General features: G+C 45.3%; 1 protein-coding gene across 1 annotated transcript in view; it reads left to right on the forward strand.

Moving 5' to 3' along the window:
- Positions 1–15,814: 15,814 nt before the first annotated feature.
- The window catches only part of TRPM8 (transient receptor potential cation channel subfamily M member 8), a 79,510-nt gene continuing 72,514 nt past the window's right edge, over positions 15,815–22,810 (forward strand). Inside the window, exons 1-2 of the mRNA XM_061206073.1 lie at positions 15,815–15,931; positions 19,557–19,630. Coding sequence (XP_061062056.1) covers positions 15,815–15,931; positions 19,557–19,630 — 191 coding nt within the window. The remainder of the gene's footprint in view (positions 15,932–19,556; positions 19,631–22,810) is intronic.

Here is a 22,810-nt window from a genome sequence, read left to right on the forward strand (position 1 = left end):
CATGACCCATGGGGTCTGCAGTAGCTCAGAGCCAGTATATAGTATATACTGTATATATACTGTATATAGTCTGCATGGGCTATTTACTATACTATACTGTATACATATATGCTATACATATATATATGTATACTATATATACATATATAGTATACTATACAATGTATAGTAAGTAGACAGCCAGTATAGTGGAAGGAATCCAAGCTCTGGGTGAAAAGTGCATGTGTTGACCTTTTCCTTCCCTTGTAGACAACGAGCTTTGGGGGTGACATTGGGAGTCCCCCACAGAGTGTGACCACTTCTCTGTGTGGTTGCCCGGCTCCCACTGGCTGCCCCTGTGCCCAGGGCAGCACACTCACCACCACCCAGCTGGCTGTGTTTTTGCCTTGTTCTTGCCGGGTGACAGCATTTTTTCAGCTGGCACTTGTTTCTTCAGAGCTGAGGTTGTCTAACTCTGCCGAACTTGAGAAACATTAGATTCCTGGTTCAACATGTCTAGGTTGGGGCCTGGCCATCATTTTCAACCTGTGGCCCTGAAAGGCCGATGCAGGCGGTCATGGGCCACGAAGGGAAACACCGGTGGAAGCACGCGGGGGCTCATCTTCCTGTTTCAGTGGGCGCTGGGCAACAGAAAGAAAGGCGCCCTCTCCCTGCCCCATCTGCAAAGTGGAAGCCCAGACACAGGGATGCTGAGCTGGGGGGACAAAAGAAGTTGGAGGAAGATGCTAACACGGTTGGTGCATCTGCCATGGATGTCCTTTCAGTATTCCCCCCAGATCCTGACACAGCCTGAGACGTAGGCGTTAGGATCGCCCATGGCTGAGGAGGAGCTGGGATTCAGGGGTTGAGTAGCTTTTTCGAGCTCCCACAGTTAGCAAAAGCTCAGAGCCAATTTCATTCAATATTTTTAAAAACTATTTTTCATTGTGGCAAAATACGCATAACATAAAATCTACCATCTTGCCCATTTTTAAGCATCCAGTTTAGCGGCATTCACGCTAAACTGCATTACGTGCATCCACATTGCTACTCAATCGCCACCACCCGTCCACTTCCAGGTCATTCAATTTTGACACGTTTTCTCACAGCACAAAAAATAGGGAAGCAAAGCTGAGAATCCAGTCTACACATGGAGCTGACGGACTCTGCTTACTCTTCTGGGGCCAAGAGGGCTCTGAAGGGTCAGGCGAGGCCGACGTCATTGTTCACCTGTTAAACCTGCTTTAGGGATAAAGGTGATTGAAAATGTCTCTCCTGCAGCCACTGAATTTGCTCAGAGACGCCACCTGCTGGCACTGAAAGAGAATGCAACAACCTAGTATTTAAACATTCTTTAAAAAAATCACGTTTGCCTCCGTAGAGGAATTTGGTCGTTTTGTTAAGTCTTGGATAAAATGGAAAAGCTGTAGGCTATATAGCTATGCATCTATACCTATACATACAAATCTATGCTATATCTATCTCTGTACTTCTATATCTACACTTATACATCTGTATCTGTAACTATACATATATCTCTACCTATACATCTCTATTTCCATCTCCACTTCCACCTTCTCCACCTCACTTGGTTAGATGTATTTTGAATCTTCCCCTGTAAACACAGCTCTAAATCACCATGTGCAATGGCTCTACGATGGTGCACCTGATGAGATCATCCTCCTCCCCATCTCTCTCATCCCCACCTCTGTGCTCATCCCTCCTCTGCTCTCAGCTTTCCTTCTGCCAGCCTGGGATCACTCACTGCTCTGCCACCTTCCACAAGGAGTATTCCTCCATAGCAGATCAGTGTGCAGTTGGTACTTCAGTCTCTATAATTTTCTAGCTTTCTGGTCTTTTGCAGTTCATATTTTGGTTTTCAAACTAAACTTTAGGTTCTGCTTTTCAATACCTTTGCATCTCTGAAAATACCTGGAAGGATGCTGTGTAGATTGCAGGCTGAGGACAGAGGACCAGATCCACAGCCCTGTGTACGTGCATGCATGGGGTTGGGGGCCAGGAAGGAAATTGCGGCGGGTAAGGGTATGGGACTTTTTAGTCCTACAATCCACATTCAGGGCAATTTTGAGATTTCTCTGATTCTCTCTCTGTTTCTGGCTAGATCTCTTCTCACATGGGTCCTCATTGAGATGCAGCCCCTGATGTTTCCAATATTCCACAGTCCTTACCCTTCCCTATTGCCTCACACTTGGTCACTCCATTCATTTTCACTACCTGTCTGACTCTCGGAGTATCTGAGTTTGTGATCTTACCTTAAGTTTTTTCTTAAAGATTTTCTTTGTCGAAGGGGTTTTCTCCCTGAATTGAACATGTTTTCTGTAGGAGTAATTATCATTAATTACATCTTATCTCTCCTTACAGATCTTGACCAAATCCCTCTGCCTTTACAAAATTGCCCCCTGACTCTCATTATGTTTAATCTCTAACTTCTTTGCATTTGTTTGACTGTATAATCAAATTTTAAATTATACGATCTTATTTCTACTTGCCTGAGACATATACTTCATATATGAATACATAATAGAAATAATAGCCAATGCTTAAGGAACATTAACTGTAACAAAACTATTTAAATGATGCTTGTGGTACATCATTTAAATAAAATGACTAAAAATTGCCCACTAGGGATTATTATTTTATCTCTCCTAGTGGGATTTTCACAAAGACAAAATGTAGTTTAAAGGGAGCATGGAAATAACTATAATTTAATAAAGCCAGCCTTGCTGAGGTTTCAGGTCACCCCCCTCAGCCCTGCCTAGCTAGCCCAATGCTGAATATATGTTGGTGTGGATAAAGGTAACCAAATCGACAAAAAAGCAATGTTTGTTAAATTTCCTCTACTTAACAACTTTTTCCTAATCTTAATTAAAAGCTTTTAATCTATTAATTAATTTTATCATGACTTTCCATAATGAGCATTTCCCATTTCATTTGTGGTTTTTAAAATGTGCCACAAATTGTAGAAATTCAGCTTTAGTATGTTTAATACTCTGATACAATTGGCAAGTCAAGAGTGGGGATTTTGTATTCTTACTTTATGAGTATTTAAAATACCCTGTTCTATGAATATGCATTCTTTACTCATATTCAATTGCTACACTGCTACGGTATGCCATGGTGTTAACTGTCGTTTTTCAGTGGCTTGAGTTTTTTTCTCCTCCTCTTAAGAGAACCTCAGAGAAGAAGGCGGGGCTGAGAAATCTCCAGTTATAAAAGCCTCTTCCTTTTGCAAGTAGATCAGAGGAGTAGGATCTTTGGAGTGAAAGCAAGTCCTGTCTGATAACCTCCACAGGTACGTTATCAACTTTTGCTTTTCATCTTTCCATAAATGTTGCAGTTGTGTAACTTGTAGAATTGATGTTAGTTTAGTGAATCTGAGGAAGGCATCATTTGCTTTTTTTCTATGAAGATAAGAAACCAAAGGAAGACAAAATTTGAAATTTCTCCAAGGTCTGTGTGGATAAGCAAAATGCTAGTGCACAGGTATCTTCAGTACTCGTTTGGATTTATTTAGAAATGTAGAAATCTGTGCTCGATTTTTGAGCGATTTAAAATATATCTGTAGTTTTTTCTCTTTTTTTCTTTTTTCCTGATTGCCAGAGTCAGAAATGTCCTCAAATGAGCTTTACTAAAAAAGTCACTGGGATCTTAAGTCTGCAACTGACTATCTTACCCAGTCCGATGGTCTCAAACCTACTGGGAACAGAATAAAACAGGTTGTTCTTAAATCAAGACTATGGTGAAACATAAATTAACATCAAGAAAGGATGCATTCAAATGGTCAATATTCTTGATAATAAAAGGAGAAAGGTATATTTGACTTATTTTTACATACTGTGGTTCCCTTAATTTTTTTTCAGCTTCTGAAACATGCTCATTGATTGTATTATTTAGAAGAAACAGAGAAACGCTGAGGAGTTGGATGAATAATTAAAGGTTTTATTTCTATTAAATTTTGAAGCCATTATTGCTAAAGCTGACTTTTTCAGTGTGAAGATTCTTAAGCTGAAAGTAAGCAAATGGTTATTCCTTAATCTATTCTATATATGTGCTCCTACAAATATGCTTATCATGGTAGGAGTTTTAGCTCATTAGTATCTTAGAGTGTAAAGAACTTTCTTCCAAGGTTATGACTTTGGATTTATAATTCTTTAAAACTTGGAACAAAGCTGTTATCCTCCATTATTAATTTTTAAAGAACTGATGTGACTCTTGGCACCTATAAAGATAATAGGGTTCCAGGAACCATAGGGACTCCCCACTTTTCTCCTTCCAGACCTTTGACCATTGTCTCCTGCCCCAGTTCTACCTCCGGTCTCTTGCCTCTACTCTTTGGGGTAGGATATATGGAATTGGTGACTTCAGGAGCCTCCGTTGGCTTTTGCCATTTTCCTGGTTTTTACCCATCTATTCAAATCTCAAAAAATGTGGTCGACAGAGGCAATTAGAAAAGCAGGATGACTCTGATAACAAAACAAACCTCATTTCTTCTCTAGGGTTGAAAGACGTGTGGAGGCAATGGTGTACATTAACCCTTGCAGGTCACTGTAACTCTTGCAGGTACCGCTCTAGCACTTTTGCCAAAATGAGAATTGAGAAGATTTCTCCAGATGGTGTCATTTATATCTGAAGCCTCTGCAAGTGTCACACTCATCATTACAATGAATAATTGATGGAAGCCAAGAGTGGAGATGGCTGGGGTTTGGTACGGGGCCTTCTGGGACATTCTCATCAGAGCATGAACAATTTAGTTCCTCTCTCATTCAGTGTTAATAAGGAGAACTTCTTATTTCTTCTTATTTAAAAAAATTTTTTAAACATAGAGAGACTTAGAACTTGAAAATGACATCTTAGGACTGATTTGAACATGGTGATAGGCAGGCTGAAACACAATTTAAAAACCATGCCAAATGCCATTCTTGTGTTAGGACAATAACATAGCAGATTGATTTTTGTTTTTGTTTTTGTTTTTGTTTTGGGCTCACAGGATGCAAGAGTATTCTGTTGTTGATGGGTGACTTCTAGACCATTTGAAATTATTCATGAGCGTCAATGATAAAAATAACACCAGGTCAGCCTCTTCCCCAACCAACAAAACAAGGTTTCTAATTATTTAAATGTTGATAGTGTATTTATATAGTAAAAATGACAATCTATCCTTTCACAAGGACGTATTAAAGTGGCACAAAGGAGCTTAAATTTTAAGGATTGGGCTCTCGGGCCAGCCTGCCTGGGTTTGAATGCTGTATCCTCTACTTATCAGCTGTGTGACTTTCGGGGAAGTTACTTATCCTCTCTGTGCCTTGGTTTCGTCATCAGTTTTAGTGGGAAAATAATAATCCATATAATTCATGAGAAGATTAAAGGAGCTGACACATGTAAAGAATGTAGCACATAATAGGCATTATATAAGACAAAGCTGTTATTAGTTATTCTTGGCCTGATGAAGATGTATGTTTCATATGCTATCAGGACAAATCGTGTTGTTCATAAATACAAGTTGCAACCACAGAAGAGCACTCAGCCAAAGTTATATGATGCCGCCTCTTAAGCATCCTGTCAATTACATGCTTGTGTTTGAAGAAGATTTGAGTACAAGCTTTGAAAAAGTCTAACTGGTGTTATGTGTAGCATCCTGGTATAGCTCAGTGGTTCTCCAGTGTGGGACCCTCACCAGCAGCATCCGCAGCATCTGGAAACTTGTTAGAGATGCAGAATCTGGGTCCCACCCCAGATCTGTGGAGTCCTTGAGGTGGGACCCAGCAGTCTGAGTTTGAGCGAGGTCCCCAGTGATTCGGCCTGCCCAGCCATCATGTGTTTCCCTGAGTGGGAAACTGCAGAAGCTGGGCAGCTGTTAGCATGGAGCAGCTGTCCTGATGTGGATGGTAGTCAATATCTTCACGATCTACGGTGAAGTCTGAAAATGTGAGTGCTGTTTAAGAATCCACTGTGGTTTTAATTTTCACTGAGGTAACCTTCATGATGGGTATTAGGACTCCATTAATTTCGTCAGACCCATCTGCAATCTGAGAATAAGGACCGTAAGTAAAAATAATTGAGATCTTGATGAAAATAGAAAGCAAAGACTTTGCATCGTTCAACAAGTAAGTTGAACTAAATCTGGCCAAACTCTCAGACATTTCTATACTGGGGCCCATCATTTGTCCCTGCTATGGAATTGCCTGCATTGAATTTTACCTTAGTGATACATCTTCCACTTGCATTCAGGACTTTATAAGAAATAGCCACACAGTTTTGTGCTGTAGGCATTGCAGGGTTATGTCAAGATGTTTCCTATTGTGTGGCCCAGAGTTCTCTTTACACAGAAGTTTATTCCTTTTAACTTATTATTTTGAGATAATATCAGATTCACAGGAAGTTGAAAAAATAGTACAGAGAGGTCCTGGGTAACCTTCACCTGGTTTCCCCCAAAGGTAACATCCCACATAACCATAGTATAATATCAAAACCAGGAAACTGACACTGGTATACTCCATAGACTTTATTCAGATTTTACTCACTTGCATGTGTAGACTTTTATGCAATTTTAGCATGAGTAGATTTGTGTAATCACCACAACAATCAAGTTGTGGAACTGTTCTATCACTAGAAAAATCACCCACGTGCTGCCCCTTTACATTCTCACTGTCTTCCCCCCCACCTACAGGAGCTCTTTGTACATTGGACTCTGGATCGGGGCAGGTGGGTTTGATCTTGCTTTATGGACGCCGTGAAGCTTGCAGTTGACCACGTTCGTTCCCTTGCTTTGGTCCCTTGCAATTAGGTTGCGGTTTCTAGCAACGCCCCACAAGCAGGCTTTCCATGCGCTGGATGAGTCCGTCACGTTACCAGTTTCTCTCGTTTTACTCTCTGCTCACTTCTTTCTCTTTGGTTCCTTTGTATTCAGTAATATCTTAGGAGGTGTCTTCAAATCCTTGTGCACTGAGATGAAATATAAAAAAAAAAGAAAAAAATTAAAGTCAAGGGACTTCCTTGGCAGTACAGTGGTTAAGACTTTGCCTTCCAGTGCGGGAGATGCGGGTTCGATCCCTGGTCAGGGAGCTAAGATCCCACATGCCCTGTGGCCAAAAAACCAAAACTTAAAAAAAAATAGAAGCAATATTGTGACCAATTCAATAAAGACTTTAAAAATAGTCCACATCAAAAAAATCTTAAAAAAAAAATTAAAGTAAAAAAAAAAGTTCCACCATGTCTTCTCCATTTATTATTTAAACGCATTGCCCCCTTCAAATTCCTGGACTGCTGAAAGTTGTGTGGGTGCCTTTTCTACCACCTCCTCAAATTCCTGAGGGTGCTTTCTGCTGCATTCACATTTGTATTGGCTGACGATGCAATTCCTAGGTCACAATCTTTTCCTCCAAAAATTACAAATATTGCCACACCTTCTAGCTTACAGTCCTTCTAGAAGAGAAGTCTGATGCCAGCCTGATTTCCCCCCTTCTGTAATTTACTTTTTTTCTGCTATGTTGTTTGTATGGTTTTATGTTTATTCTTACCCTTAAATAATTTCACTGGGTACCTCTAAGCCTATTAATTTGCCTGGTATGAGGCTCTGGGACTTCTTTGTACTGAAGACCCAATTCTTCCCTTAGCCCAGGGAAGAAGATTTCTCCTGTTGACTTTTTTGACTGCTACGTCTCCTGTGTGGAAACTTTTCTTCTTCTGGAAGTCCCTTTGCTTACGTGATGCATCTCCTATACTCTAATACATGTCCCCCACGGCTCCACGGCAAGGGGCGGAGCTTCCTGAGGAGCTCCCGTCCCTATTGGAGAGGTGAAAGCCGATGGGCGGAGCCTCATGACAACTCCACCCGTGCTGTCGTTACTCAGCAAGCTGCCCGTGTCAGGGGTCCCCGTGAAGGACGCTGTGGGCTGGCATCCCCTGCACATCCGAGCACATCTTCTGGTGTGACATTGGGTCACATGATGATGCCAGTTTTTGCCACCCCTGAGTAGGGTGCCAGCTCCATGCGGAAATAAGGACAGTAGTCCATTCTGGAAGGCAGCACCGTCCTTCTCTCTTTGTCACAACTGCCTTCATTAGACAGTTACTGAACTGGGGAGGCCACACGCTCCCCGGGGTGCTGTCCATGCCCCCGGGAGGCTGTAATCAGAAAACAATAATGAAACAGCAAACTTTCTAGAGCTGAAAACAACAAAACCAAAAAACCCCACCAAACTCGAATTTGCATGTAAAAAGAGCACATAGTGTAAAAAATTTAGACCAATATCTAGTCAGAGTCAATGAAATATTAGAATTTAAGGAAAAGAGGAAGAAGCATATAAATGTTGGACAGAAGGAATAAAAGTGAGGCTGCCTCAGGGTTTTCCTTTACAAGATCAAAACCCTAATAAGAATGGAACTGTTCCTATGGTGTTAGGGGGGAAAAGTGTTGGTCAAATTATCCATGTGTGAATGCAGTAAAAAGGCATTTGCACTGTAAAAAAAAATTAATAAACAGAAACCTCAATAAACAGAGTCGAAGGAATTTCCTGGAGGTCCAGTAGTTGGGACTCCACGCTTTCAATGCCGAGGGCCTGGGTTCAATCCCTGGTTGGGGAACTAAGATCCCTCAAGCCCGGGGGTGAGGTGGAAAGAAAAAAGAAAAAAAGAAAAAAAAATACATAGAGGTGAGATATCGCAAAGGGGGAGCTCTCACTCCCTGTGATGACAGCAGAGCCCAATGGGAAGAAGAAGGACTCTTCCTCTCCCCTCACCCCGCGGGGGCTCAGCCAATGAAAAGCCAGGGACTCTGTTTACTACAGCCCTCCCTCCCTTTTCCGTCAATATAGGAGTCTCCTTCCCTTGCTGTGCGGGAACTTGCAAGTGGTTCACCATGGTCGCTGACCCTGAATAGCAATTCTCCGCTGGTTCTGAATAAACCCATCTTTGCTGGAGAAATATCTGGCGGTCTATTTGTTTTAGGTCAACAACATGGATAAGAAGCTCCTAACACACACCTCACTAAAATCATCCCCAGGGACCCTCTGATGCCGACACATGAGTCCAATGCGGACAAGTCGGATATGGAAGGACACATACTGGATGCATGGACACCAGTGACACATGCAGGGCTCAGTCTAAATGAGTGTTGAAAACACAGAATAAAAATTAATATGAAGATAGAAATTATTCTCAAAGGGGAAATACAGAATCTAAAAAGAATAGCTTACTCGTAACAACATGGATCTGGATCCCAGATTGAGTGGACCGCTGTAGTGAGGTTGGGTGATCGGTGCTCAGATGGCAGGCAGTCAGCGGATTAAGAAAAAGCAAACTTTTACCCATACCGACTTAGCGTATGGTCATCGGGGGTGTGCAGTTAGAAGGGAGGCTCGTTGCGGGTTCTGTGCCACCATTTTTCCTCAAGTTACTCTGATTTCTTCCTCAGGGTTTCTGCTCAGTCAGATACCTTAGGAGTCCTGCTTTGAATTTTACATTTATAAGACCCAAAAAATTGATGAGTCTTATGGCCAGTCTTGGCACAATGCTATATTCAAAAGATATTCAGGTCCAACAAAGCAAGAACACTGGAAATAAATGTGAGTTAAAGGTGCCATGGTAGGTGGGCTTCTAAGATGGGCCCCCCACCTGTGGAATTCATGGCTATTCACGCCCTCATGTGGTCCCCTCCCCTTGCGTGTAAGTAAGACCTAGTGATTTGCTTCTAACCAACAGAATGTGGCAAAGGTGATGTGGAATGTCACTTGCATGATTAGGTTACAAAAGATTGTGACTGTGTCTCGCTGGCAGACTCCGTCTAATGCCTTGTCAGCTTATATGCTTTGATAAAGAGGCTGCCATATTGGAGAGGCCCTGGTAGCCAGACACTGAGGGTGACCTCCAGCCAACAGCCAGTGAGGTACGGAGGCCCCTGGTCCAACAGCCCTCAAGGAAACGTATCCTGTTAACAGCCATGTGAGCTGGGAAGCAGGTCCTCCCCACCCCCCCACCAACCTCGGCCCCAGTCTTGGGACAAGACCCCAGCCCCTGCTGGCATCTGAGTGCAGCCTGTGAGAGCCCCTGAGCAGAGAATCCAGCTCCACTGAGCCCAGATGCCTGACCACAGAAACTGCGAGATCATAAGTGTGTGTCATTGTAAGTAGTCACATTTTGGGATCATTTCTTACACAGCAATAAGCAGCTGATACTAATGGTTGGACTCTAAAAAACATCCAAAAGATGCTGTCCACCCATCTTGCTAAAGCCTTACTCACCGCGGCAGCCGCCTTCCCCATAAAGTCCGTATATATTCTCGCCTCTTCCTCCCCACTCACCGAGCTCTCCCGCTCCCATCCCATTCCTCTCTCACCACCTCTCCCCACATTCTACATGTGTTCCCTGTGACTGTCTCTGCATCCTTTTGAATGTAAACCTATTTAGCTCCCCTAGGCCACTTCCAATTTTTCACCCTGCAAGGGCCTCAGGAGCTGAGCAGATAAAACACAAGTTTCCTGGTGACAAGGGAGGGAGTGGTCACGACACTTGTAAGTCTCTGTTCCTGATTCTTCCTGCCGCGCCGATTTTCCTCCTGCTTCTTACTTGCTTTCCTCGTGAAGCCCCGATGCTAGCACTAGGAGTATTGATAAAAGCACCGATGTTTACATTACTCAAGCACGTGCCAAGCTTGCTGTAGGAGCATCCTCTTCAATCCTGTCACAACCAAGCCATGGGGCAGGGAGACACGTTTTTAGAGATCAAGGAGCTGAGACCCAAAGGGGCTAAGTGAGCTGCTAGTCAGTGGTGGAGCTCAGTCCCACGCTTGGATTTTCCTGACTCCCAAACCCAGGCTTTTGTTTTGTTTTGTTTTCTGTATCTCTACAGTCCTCATTTTCCTCCGAGTTTGATTGTATTAATAATAGATGTCTCTTGGTGTGTTTATTTGAATTCCTCTTGACATTGTATTTTTCATTATTGGAGAAAAGTACATGTTTCATTTTTGCCTGAACTTTTGAATCTCTGGCCCGTGTTATGACACTAGTGCTTTCCTGATGCATTGACCAACCCTACGATTTTTTAGAAGTAGAATAACAGAGTGAACTGGGTTTGAGTTACATGAAATCCGCCTCATCAGACCTCATATACACATTACAGGGCATGCTTGGTGTGGTTTTACTGGTGGATTCTACTTGGGGAGGTCCCCTTGGTGGGGTTTGTCCACATCCAGTGCTATCATTTTCCTGACTCCATTTTCCCACTCCTCAGTGAGAATTTCATTAATTTATAGAAATACACTCAGATACAGTTAAAGGTAAAGCAAGAAGATGGTCTAGCCTTGAAACTCATGCTTGTCAGCATTATACTCCACTGCCCTCCAAATGGGTGGAACGTCAGTGCCAAATACCCCATTTCTGATCCAGAGAAAGACATAATATCCGAGAGATAACTTTGGTGAGGTTTTAAGACCATAACAATTATGTATCATGCTTATATCATGTTATGTTATGTTGTGTTATAGTTTGGGACCTATGAAATCACGTATTCCAAGATGTATGTGAAATGCCAACCCCTAATCGTTGGGGTTATTGGGAATGAGTCCATCACCTTTAACTTCTGGAGCTTGGCAAACCATCTATAAACTCACTTTTCCTCAAGTAAAGTAGTGCTTTCTTACCAATTGCAAGAGACGGAAGCTGCAGACGTCCCCTGGCTGCCTGTGCAGTTAGGTGACCGGGAGCAAACCTGCAGCAGAGCTCCAGAGCAGATGTGTCCAGCTGCAGAAACCTTTCCTCAGGGGGAATCTGCTAGGACCCTGGAGGTGTAAGTCTGATGAAGCAGCACTGCTCCCATTGACGTGGGGAGGCATCCCTGAGCCCCTCACAGACGCAAAGCCCTAAGCCCCGCCTTTGAACCCACTACTCTAGACTCGGCTTTTTCAACAACGATTTAGAGTTTCAGAGCCCTGAAAATGTATGCAGTGTCCCCAGCCAATCTCCTCTCTGGGGCGGACTTGGCATTTCTTCTCTGGAGTACAAGTCAGACAGTCCAGATAAGACCAAGGGCCTGTGGCCGGTGGGAAGTCAGTTTCATGTCCGGAAATGATTTCAAAGAATATGATGTGAGAGAACAAAAATCCCCCGATTGTCATCAGTATTTATTATATTATTGTTGACTCTCTTTTCCTTTTATCTTCAATTTATCATTTATCCGCAATCGATCATTTTAATGCTGATGGCTTCACCGCTCCTGCCTACCTCCACGAAGTCCTACACCATGCTCTGCTGTCATCATAATTATTACATTATTACATTTGCCCTGTAGTTTAATCTCTCCCTCTCTGCTAGTTTTCCTCCGCCAAGATTTAAACATGATCCCACCTCTTGGGAGGAAACAAGTCAGCCATGGACCCTCCCCTCCCTTCTAGCTACCCACCCGCCACGTGCTTTTGTGGATGGAGAGTTCTGCCCTGGTGGTCTTCAGTCTCTCATCCCACTTACTGAAATGTTCTCACTAAGGTCACTGGTTATCTTAGCCTTGCCCAGCCTCTAGACACTTTTCCTATTTATTAAATATATTTTCCAGATTATTTAAGAAATATATTTAATTTTGGCAAATATAAAAAGTGAAAGAATAAAATTAAAATCACGCACAGTCCCAGCCCCACATATGGCAATGGTGAACACCTTGGTGTATTTACTTCCGTGTGCCTTATACACATTATACGTAATGCATTTACATCCCTTACTTCGATAGCTGCCCTTCCTGAAGGTGGGTCATATGTCAGCTGCTGAACCACCTTTATAGGGAAGCTGAGAGGGTGAAAGACCCACTCAGGGTCACAGGGTGAGTGACTGAATTTGAGCTGACCGTCTCTAAAGCCAGAGCTCCTGACCACGGTGATTTCTTGCCTCCTGCTTTTTTTCTACTCACAATAAATCCTATGACTTTTTCCATGTCATTAAAATGCACCCACTTCATGGTACCATCCTCTTACTTCTTCTGGGTGTAATGTGCTCCTACTGATGGAAGTTTAAATCATCTCTAATGTTTCCTATGAAATGAATATCTTTTGAGTATACCCTTTAATGTGTTTCTGATGATTTTTTTAATCTAGAATTCTCCAAAGCCAATTAATTCACTGGGTCAACAATGATAATACTTAAATGTCTTGCTACATTATTGCCACATTCTTTTGCAGGCAGGAAGATGATTTTTAGCCCCCCCCCCCCAACAATGATATGAGAGTGTCTGTCCCACTAAACTCTTCCCAACATCAAATGCTGTCATCTGAAATATCTCCCCTGGGTGTTTCATCGTCATTGGACTTTTATTGTTTTTATTACTAGGAAGGCTTAGCATGTTTTTGTGTTTACTAGTGACTTGTGTTCCCTTGTTTGGTGGCTTTGGATTCTTTTGCCCATTTTCTCTACTGGATTTTGTGTTGTTCAACCCAGTGGTGTGATTTTATGACGTTTCCTTAGTGTGTGATCATCTACTGGTTTCTCCCTGGTGTGACTTTCATTCCCTCCTCCTCCTGGTTGTCCTCCTACTTTTCCAGTTCACCCCCTTTCAGGGGCGGGCCACCCTCTTTCCCGAGGTTCCTGGGGGGGCCCCTCTGGACCCTCTCCTCTCCTCTCCAGACCCCCCTGGAAGCCCTTGGTCCTTGGCCTATGTCCCTCCTCCTAGACACCCCTTTCACACCGAACCCTTAGCTCCTGCATGTGTTTAGGAGATGGATAAACGGTACACCTGGAATACCTGGTATGTGAGATGGTATGAAGACCGCCTGGACTCGTAATTAGTCACCTTGAACATCACCTGGCCTCAGAAAACCAGTTAGAAACTAACATCGAATAAAGGCATGTGAAATGTCAGAACAGGGCAGATTCTGCATTTCTTACACAGCTTTCCCATTTCTTATTTGACTGAACTGTGATGAAAAAGCAAAAATACACTTTTCTCCGTTGCAACGAAATAGGCAGTTTTTTCATTGTGAGCAAATGAAATCATTTCCTGACTGTTGGTGCCCTACTTAGAAGCCATTTGCTGTATGGGGTTCATAGTAAATACCTTGCAGGATTGATTTGCGGTTTTGCCATAATGTATGTAAAGTACCAATTAATACTCTGAGCCTCTCCGTGAAATGCCTGGGGAGAGAAGTAAAAGAAGCGCTCCTTGTTTTAAACAGCCTGGCCTGAGGGTTCTGAGCGGGCTTTGAAGAAGCATCGGTGTCTGTGGCGTGGGAGGGTTTTGAGGCTGGGACGGGTGGTCTGGAGGAGGAGACAGGCTGAGGGCTCAGGAGTTGTGTGGCTGAGCCGTGGCTCTCAGGCCTTTCCTCGTGCAGGGGGTATGGAAGGCGAGGTGGAAGTAATTTTCAAACTGAAAGAGGATTTTGAGGGTGGGAGGGAGTGTTATGTAATCACTTAGATTATTCACTCAATAAATATTGGTACAATTCTACTCTATCAATATTGGTACAATTCTACTCTGTGCTCTGTGCCAGGCTCTGGAAATATAGTGCTGAACAGATAGATCTGGTTTTTGACTTAAGTAGGCAGACAGGGGCCAAATAGATCATGTAACAAATCAGGATACACACGGCTTGGTGGAGGGGAGATGGTGCTTCCAGAACAGGCCACCAGGCACCTGCGCCAGCCTGGGCGTCAGAGGTACCTCCCTGAAGAGATGGTGCATGAGGCCCGTAGGATGGGCAGGAGATAAGCAGCTGGGCAGGGTTTGGGGAAGAGGGTTCCAGACAGACGGTGGGACCCAGATGGGGAAAGCGGGGCCCCATGAGGAGCCTGGCCCAGAAGGAGAGGTCGGTGGGTGCAGTCATGCTGGGGAAGCAAGAAGGGCCCAGGTGGCAGCTGCGGGCCACTGGAGGGGCTGGGGAGGAGCGAGGGGGTGGGACTGCCACTTGGATGTGGTGATGACGGAGGTGAGGGTGGGGGCAGAGGTCACAGGCAGCTGGGGGAGCTTGGTCCCAGGAGGAGACACAGGGAGGCGGGGTGTAGGAGAAGAATGATGCCCTTGTTCTAGAAACGTCTTGTTTGCTGTGTCTGCCGGACAGCCTGGGGATGTGGAGTAGCTCTCTGTGGATACGGGTCTGAGATAGTGTTTGGGAGACAAGAGGGACGGGGGGCTCCTGCAGCTGGGATGGGAGGGTCTGAGCCCTAGAAGAGCAGGGGGCAGCCCAGAGGCATCTCCATGGCAACTGAGGCTTCTGGGCTGCCCGGGCTAATGGCCTGCTCTCCAGGCTGGGAGGGAATTGTTGCCGGGTGTCCTTGGGAACCACGTGCCGGTTCCGAGTCTCAGGGTGACCTGGAGCACACGGGCCCTCAGGCCCTACTGCCCCTGTGGGTCAAGGTCCTTCTCCCACTTCACTGGACCGCATCAGGGCAGGACTCCTCTCTGCCGCCAGCCAGCCGGTCCTCTGGCTGCTACAAGCCGCTAGTTACAGCTCTTCAAGTTCCTTCACTACAAATCCATTAACTTGGAAGGAGCTATGGTGCACCTCCTATGCGTGGTGGTCTGGGATGCGGGATCCCACCTCCCATAGGAGAGGGGGCACCCAGGAGGGCCCTGCCCAGACGGGAGCGGCCAGGGAAGGGGTATGGAAGGACTGAACTCAAGCTGGGTCCTGGAGGACGAGGAGGAATGAAGCAAGGAGAGCAGAGGCAGGGGGACCAGTGTCCTTTGGGGGTGGGGGGCGGGAAGGGGCTGGGGCGTGGCGGACAGCGAGAGGGGGAGGGGAGGGCGGCGGGGAGGGCCTCGCAGTAAAGCTTTCAGGGAAGCCCGTCCACCGTTTGTGACCCCATCTTACCCTCCCTCCCCTTTCTCCACAGGAGAACCGATGTCCTTCAAGGGCGCCCGGCTCAGCATGAGGAAAAGAAGGAACGGCACGCCGGACAGCACCCGGACCCTGTACTCCAGCACGTCTCGCAGCACAGACGTGTCCTACAGCGAGAGCGTGAGTTCAGCCTCGCCCCCCAGCCCGCTGTTATGTCAGAAAGCATCACTTTGCAACTAGGATTCTTTGGGGACCAATACTCCTTCTTTAAAATGATCATATCTCAACGTATGGCATTTTGTTCTGTGGATTATTTTTGTCGAACGTAGAGGCATTTTCTTTTCTGTGTAGTTTTTCAAACATTCCCGTTTTGAAGATTGTGACTGTAACCTTAAGTTGCTAAAGAATGCACTTGTTTTTGGCCTTTAAAAAAAAATAGCAGTGTTAATTTCTGCTGTAGAGCAAAGTGATTCAGTTACACATATATACACCTGCTTTTTCATATGCTTTTCCATTACGGTTTATTACAGGAGACTGGATATAGTTCCCTGTGCTGTACAGTAGGACCTTGTTGTTTATCCATTCAAGAATGCACTTGTTAACTGACTTTTATGAAATCCTAAATACTGCACTTTTAATATTCCTTTTACTATTTCATGCTTGGTGTTCTTGCTTCCATCCCTGTGGGTTCACCTTGGAAGTGATTCTTGAAGTCCTTTTCTTCAACTCTGTGGCTGGGGGCTTATTCTGGGTCTGCATTTGTTCTTGCCGTAGCTTCTAGCTGTTCTCCGTGGCACCTGTCTCTCCTCCTTCCAAGCCCGTGTCCATGTTGCCTTCAGGACATAGAGACACACTAGCTGTTGCTTAGGGGTGAGCGGACTCGGGGTGGTGGGCCCGGCAGAAGGCTTCCCGCTGTGCTGCGCTGCCTCTTCCATCCCCCAACCACCTCGAGTGGTTCCCGCAGGCTTTCTGTTCATGCTCATGTCCTAGCGAATACTCCCATTTGTCAGGAAATAAAGACAACGTTCCAGTCTGGTACCAAGCCTCCGCCGACTAGAGTGTTATAAGTCGGGGCGGTGGCTAACTTTGGAAGAAGGAAGGAGGAGGGACTGGGCGGGGGCTTCTGGGGTGCTGGGCACGTCAGTATTTTGACCTGCTGGGTGGGGTTCTCGGGGGCGCCCGTGCACTTGCCACTCCCAACACCCTGCGCCTCCTTAGATTTTGCACCTGCCGTCACCTTGACCCTGGTCCGGTGAGAATTACACAGTGGGCAGAGGACGCTGGTGGCCTCTCCAATGCCCCCTCCTCCAGCCTCCAGCAGTGACAGACCTCTCTGGGAGGGCAGAAAAGGCCTTTCCGGATCACACTTGGACGCAGGCGTGGGTGCCTCTGGGAGGCAAAGGCTGGCTCTCCCTTGCCCTGCTCCTTTGGGCTCCCATGGGATTTCTGGATGGATTTCCTGCTCCCCTCAGAGATGCCAGCTGCCCTGTGGGTAGAATTTCTGAGACCACCCAAGTACATCCCAGTTATGGGGGGAGAGGTCCTGTTTGCCTCTGAGAATACACACCTTTGCAAAGTACATTTTTCAGAGGGAACTTTTTTTTTTAAAAGGCCTTTATTTTTTAATTTTTAAAAAATTTTTTGGCCATGCCTCATGGCATGTGGGATCTTAGTTCCCCGACCAGAGATCGAACCCATGCCCTCTGCAGTGGAAGCGTGAGTCTTAACCACTGGACCGCCAGGGAAGTCCCCAGAGGGAACTTTCAGCAACAAGGCAGTTTTTATCACCACCCCTCCTCCACCATCATCGATTTCACAAGCTTATACATATAAGCTTATACTGTTGAGTTTTCTTCATCTGTGTTAAGTAGACTTAAAATTAGTGAAGAGCTAGAAAATATTCTGAGGAAGAAAGGGCATCACAGGTTTTCAAAATTTTTCACGTTCAGATGAGTGTAGGATTTATTTTTGCTCTCTACATTTTTATTATTTGTAGAAAAGAACATGCAAATGTAAATTCCCAGCCTAAGGAAGAATAATAAAATGAACACGCTTGCACCCACCATCAGCCCTTTTCAGGAGTCCCCCACATGCCCTCCATGCCAAAGGCGACAGCTATCCTGAATTTTGTGTTCCCTGGTCCTGCTTTTATTTATAAGCTTATGATTTGAATATATGTCCGTAAACAATACGTGGCTTTGTTTTGTCTGTTTTGATATTTGTGGAATTACACAATAAGTATTCCTTTGTGAATTCATTTCTCGCTCACCATCCTGCGTTTGTGGTCCCTCTGTGTTGCCAGGTGTCATGGCTGTTGATTCACTCCTGCTGGGCCACGCCCCATCCTGTGCAAATTTGTCCAGCCTAAGCGGGGTGAACATTTGGGTTTCGGGTTTTGCTATTAGGAGCAGGGCCACTCTGAGCCTTCCTGGATGTGGGATGTTCTCTCTGGAGAAGGTTCTTCGCCTTGAGGCCGATGGGTAAAGGCGAACACCTCTCCCTCATGGGAACTGGGGTTAAGACACAGGACTTCTGGGGAAACTTGGGGCACGTGGTCCCCATGCTCTGATGTCTCAGGACGTACGTTGGTGGTGGTAGGGGCTAGCAAAGGGGGAGACTGCTGAAGGCGTGGTGGACCTTCTTCCAGGGGAGGGACTGCCGCCTCACTTTTCGTGGTGACCTCATTGTGGGGGGGTGAGGAGTCAGGCCTGGCTTTGGTGCAAAGCCAGGGGGCAAACCCACATGACATTGTCTGAGAACTGCTGGCGCCCGGTGACCTGAGGGAAGTGGGTTTGGGCTGCCAGCCCCACCTCCACGGAACAAGACAAACCCCTAAAGCTGGCAGCCCAGTGCCAGGCATCTGAGCTTGCAGGTCATTCACAGGACACAGGGACTATTTCTAGGGGACAGTGGTGGACAGTTTCCCAGAGTGGTCGAGCCGATTCACTCACCGCCCATAGCGGGCTGAGGCCCCCTGGCTGGCTCTTCACTGGCATTTGGTGCCAATGGCTTCTCAATTTTTCCAGCCTAGTGGGTGTGTAATGGGATGTCATTGTGGTCTCACTTCACATTTGCCTCATTACTGACAAGGTTGAGCTCCTTTTCACACATCTGTGTGTCCTCTTTTATTTAATGCCTGCTCATGTCTTTTGCCTTTTTCTCACGAGGTTGTCTGTCTTATTCTTAGGGACTTACAGTCTTTTATATATTCTATTTACCAATCTTATGATGATTAATATATGTTGCAAATATCTTCTCCCACTTTGAGGAGTGTAAATATTTTCGAAGTATTCTTCAACTGTCTCCAAGGGGTTTGTTTCTGCCAACTAAAGGGAAGCGTTCCGTTGTTTGTCAGAATTAGGTCGCGGATATGCCTTACCACCTTGCCCATGGGGGGACAGATGCAACTCTCGAAGGAGCATTTGGAATATATCTTCTTTTAAAAAGCAAGCATAAGAGGAACTAGAATCTGCAATAAAACATTATTTATGCTAAACTATCAATGAATGCTTATATTCCCCCAGTTGCCTTAGAGTCAGAAAAACATACTTTGTATGTATATAATGACATTTGTTGCAAGATGATGCCAAGTAACTTTTAGAAAAATTTGCATTTAGTTATAAAAATGTAAACGTATGCCTCTTTTTACAAACTTTGTGTACTCTAAAAGCATGAATGGATGCTGGTTGCTGTGGATGTGTGGTGAATCCTTAAAACCTTTGAAGTAGGTTTAAGTCATTCATGAAGAGCAGCAGGGGGTGAGAACAGATTAGTGATGTGTTGTTCCAATGTTCTTTCTCCAAAGGACTTGGTGAATTTCATTCAAGCAAATATTAAGAAACGGGAATGTGTCTTCTTTACCAAAGATTCCAAGGCCACGTAAGCAACTATTTTGCCTCCGTTTTTCGCTACCATGTTCAAAAATAAATTATTGACAGCCATGACAACAGACAAACAAATTGCTCACTAGTTCATTATTCAAGTTGTTTGCATCTTGCAATTCTCAGAAACGGTGTGTGAACAGGAAGAATTTGGCAAGCACCTTGTCCCTGGAGAGGTATCATTTCATTTCATATTTTAAGCTTTGTCAGTAGTTGGTAAAGGCTCCAAGACAGGCTGTCACTCTCTTTGATATTCCCACGAGCCTGGGAGCCCACTGGAGTGGCCATGGCAGTGAACCTTGTTGTTTCATAGCGGTTGGCAGGAGACCCCAGGCACGCGCACACGTGGCAATCTGACCGGCTCCTCTGTCAGGCTGTTGACTGTGGCCCTTCCCATCTGATCGGGTGTTCATCTTCTCTGAATCTCGTGTGTTTTGAAACATCGAGGCTGAGTCACAAAAGCCTTGGGGAGCATCTCCAGCAGCTCTGCCCACAGGAGGTCCTCAGCGAATGCTACCTAGTGGGCCAGTGATAAGTGGACTGACCTCTGGTGTTTCCCACAGAAGGTGCCCTGGGATCTAAGGAAGTGATTTTAGTCCTCCCTCCCTCTCATCTTTTTCCTCTCTGCCCCCTCTCTTTTGCTTACTGGTGATAGGAGAGAGTCTAGCTATTAATATTTTTTAATTGAAGTATAGTTGATTTACAAAGTTGTGTTAATTTCAGCAAAGTGATTCAGTTATGAACATAGGTAACCTACTTTTCAAAATATTCTTTTCCATTATGGTTTATCATAGGATATTGAATATAGTTCCTGGTGCCATGCAGTAGGACCTTGTTGTTTATCCATTCTATATAGAATAGTCCAGCTATTAATTGATTGTTTAGTTGCTGCTGTAGTTTGCAATGAAAGCACTGACTCTGTTGAACGGAGGCAGTGCACAGAGGAAGGCAGTAAGAGCAGAAGCCTTAGAATCAGCGTTGGGTCCAACCTTGGCCCGGCTGCCTGCTCACTGCATGAACCTGAACCAATTATTCTCTTTTCTGAACTGAATCCTCTTATCCTAAACCGCTGGCAAAGTACACCTCCTGGGTTGTAGTAAGGGTGCAGTGGGACGATACATAAAATCCCTGCCGTACAAAGTTCTCGATCAATGTGTTTTCCTACTTTGTATGAATTAGAAAGCGAACATTGGAAAAACTAAGAGATCTCTATTTTGTCATTGGTATAAACTTAGTCATTACGAGTCATTTTGACAGAGTATAAGCTCTGTGAGTCAGCTATTTATTCCCCACATGTTCCCCTGAAAGATTTTGCTGTTAATCTATTTGTTTGACTGGTAGAAAACACTGTTTGGATTCGTTCACTCATTCAACAAATATTTATTGGGCATTGGCTAGGTCGTGGGGACTCATGTACTTGACTACTAATTCTACAACTGCCCTCCAAGGTAGCTGTTATCATTTGACTGACAAAGCAAGTGAGGCCTGGAGGGGCTCAGCGTTTTACCCAGGGTCACACGGCTGGCAGGGGGTAGATGAAGGATTGAACTCAGTTTTCTGATTCCTCCTTGTGCATTCCTTTTATGCCCAGCTCCTGCCCCTTCTAAGAACAATCCTGTCTCGGGCCGACTGTAATCGTCAGCACCTTGTCAGTTGCAGATATCCGGTCTAATTGGCCTAAGTGAGTGGTAATTGTAATGGGGCAGCCACATCCAGCGCTCAGTGTCACCGAGACCCTGCCTCTTTCTACCTGTGGTTCTGTCCTTCTCTGGGTGGGCAGGCTCTTTATTAGTGGTGGCAAAATGGACACCACAACTCTGGCTGACACCTTTTCAGCTTACCAGTGAGGGGAAAGAGGGCCTTGTTCCTAGCAATTCCACCCAAAGTCCTGGGCTCATGTTCATGGCTCTTATTGGCCTGGCAGGGGTCAGGCACCCACTCTAATCGCTGCAACTGGGCAATGGAATGTGTGATTGGCCAGCCTTGGGTGTTGTGTCCACATGGACCTGGTGTGGAAAGGATGATTCCTCAAAGGAAGATCAGGGTGTTCCTACTAGCAGAAGGAGAAGTGGATGCAAGGTACGGAAACCTATGGCTGCCCACCTTATGGTGCTTGACTACCACTCAAGTCTGGCCCCAAATAAAGGGAGATGTGGTGAGCAGTCCCCGCCCTCCACAACACCAGCAGAGGACAGGAAAACCTCAGGGTCTTCCAGTGCCCATGTCAGAGGGGACCCAAGGTTATAGACCAGAGTCAAGACTCCATAAGATTTTAACTTCTTGTATTTATTATTTTCATCTCTCCATCAGCAGTGGGGATGCTCTGTGTAATCTGAATTACTCATCGGACAAGTGAATCAAGGGAAATGACTAGTAATAGTGATACTGTAATTTTGCAGCTACTTGCCACATCAGCTGACATAGGCTGCCCCAAATCTCCCCAGAGCTGCCTCACATGTGCTAAGCCCAGATCACTCATGTTTCTCTACTTTAAACCCTTTCGGATGTCTGTTTCTTGTGTGGTCACTAGGGAGTGATGCCAGACCATGGCTCCTATTGCCAGGTACCCTCTGAGACACTGCTGTCCAGCTTAGGGGCCACCTCCTGGCACTCCTGAGGCTGTAAGTCCCTGGATCTGGGTTTATTCTCTTCAGTTCTCACTGCCTCGGCCAGGCGGGGTTCTAGGTAGAAAAAGGAAGGACATTACTTTTGCTGTAACGAGCTCTGTGTAACGGAACTTTCTATTATTACTATGATGGAAATATTATTTTTTTAAATTAAAAAAACTTTTTAAAAAATTTATTTATTTAATTTATTTTTGGCTGCATTGGATCTTCGCTGCTGCGCGCGGGCTTTCTCTAGTTGCGGCAAGCGGGGGCTACTCTTTGTTGCGGTGCGCGGGCTTCTCATTGTGGTGGCTTTTCTTGTTGTGGAGCATTGGCTCTAGGCACGCGGGCTTCAGTAGTTGCAGCATGCAGGTTCAGTAGTTGTGGTTCACGGGCTCTAGAGTGCAGGCTCAGTAATTGTGGTGAACGGGCTTAGCTGCTCCACGGCATGTGGGATCTTCCTGGACCAGGGCTCGAACCCCTGTCCCCTGCGTTGGCAGGCGGATTCTTAACCACTGCACCACCAGGGAAGTCCCAGAAATATTTTTTTATCTGCATCGTCCCATATGGTA

Source organism: Eubalaena glacialis, chromosome 1 (assembly GCF_028564815.1).
Source record: "Eubalaena glacialis isolate mEubGla1 chromosome 1, mEubGla1.1.hap2.+ XY, whole genome shotgun sequence".
Lineage (NCBI taxonomy): Eukaryota > Metazoa > Chordata > Mammalia > Artiodactyla > Balaenidae > Eubalaena > Eubalaena glacialis.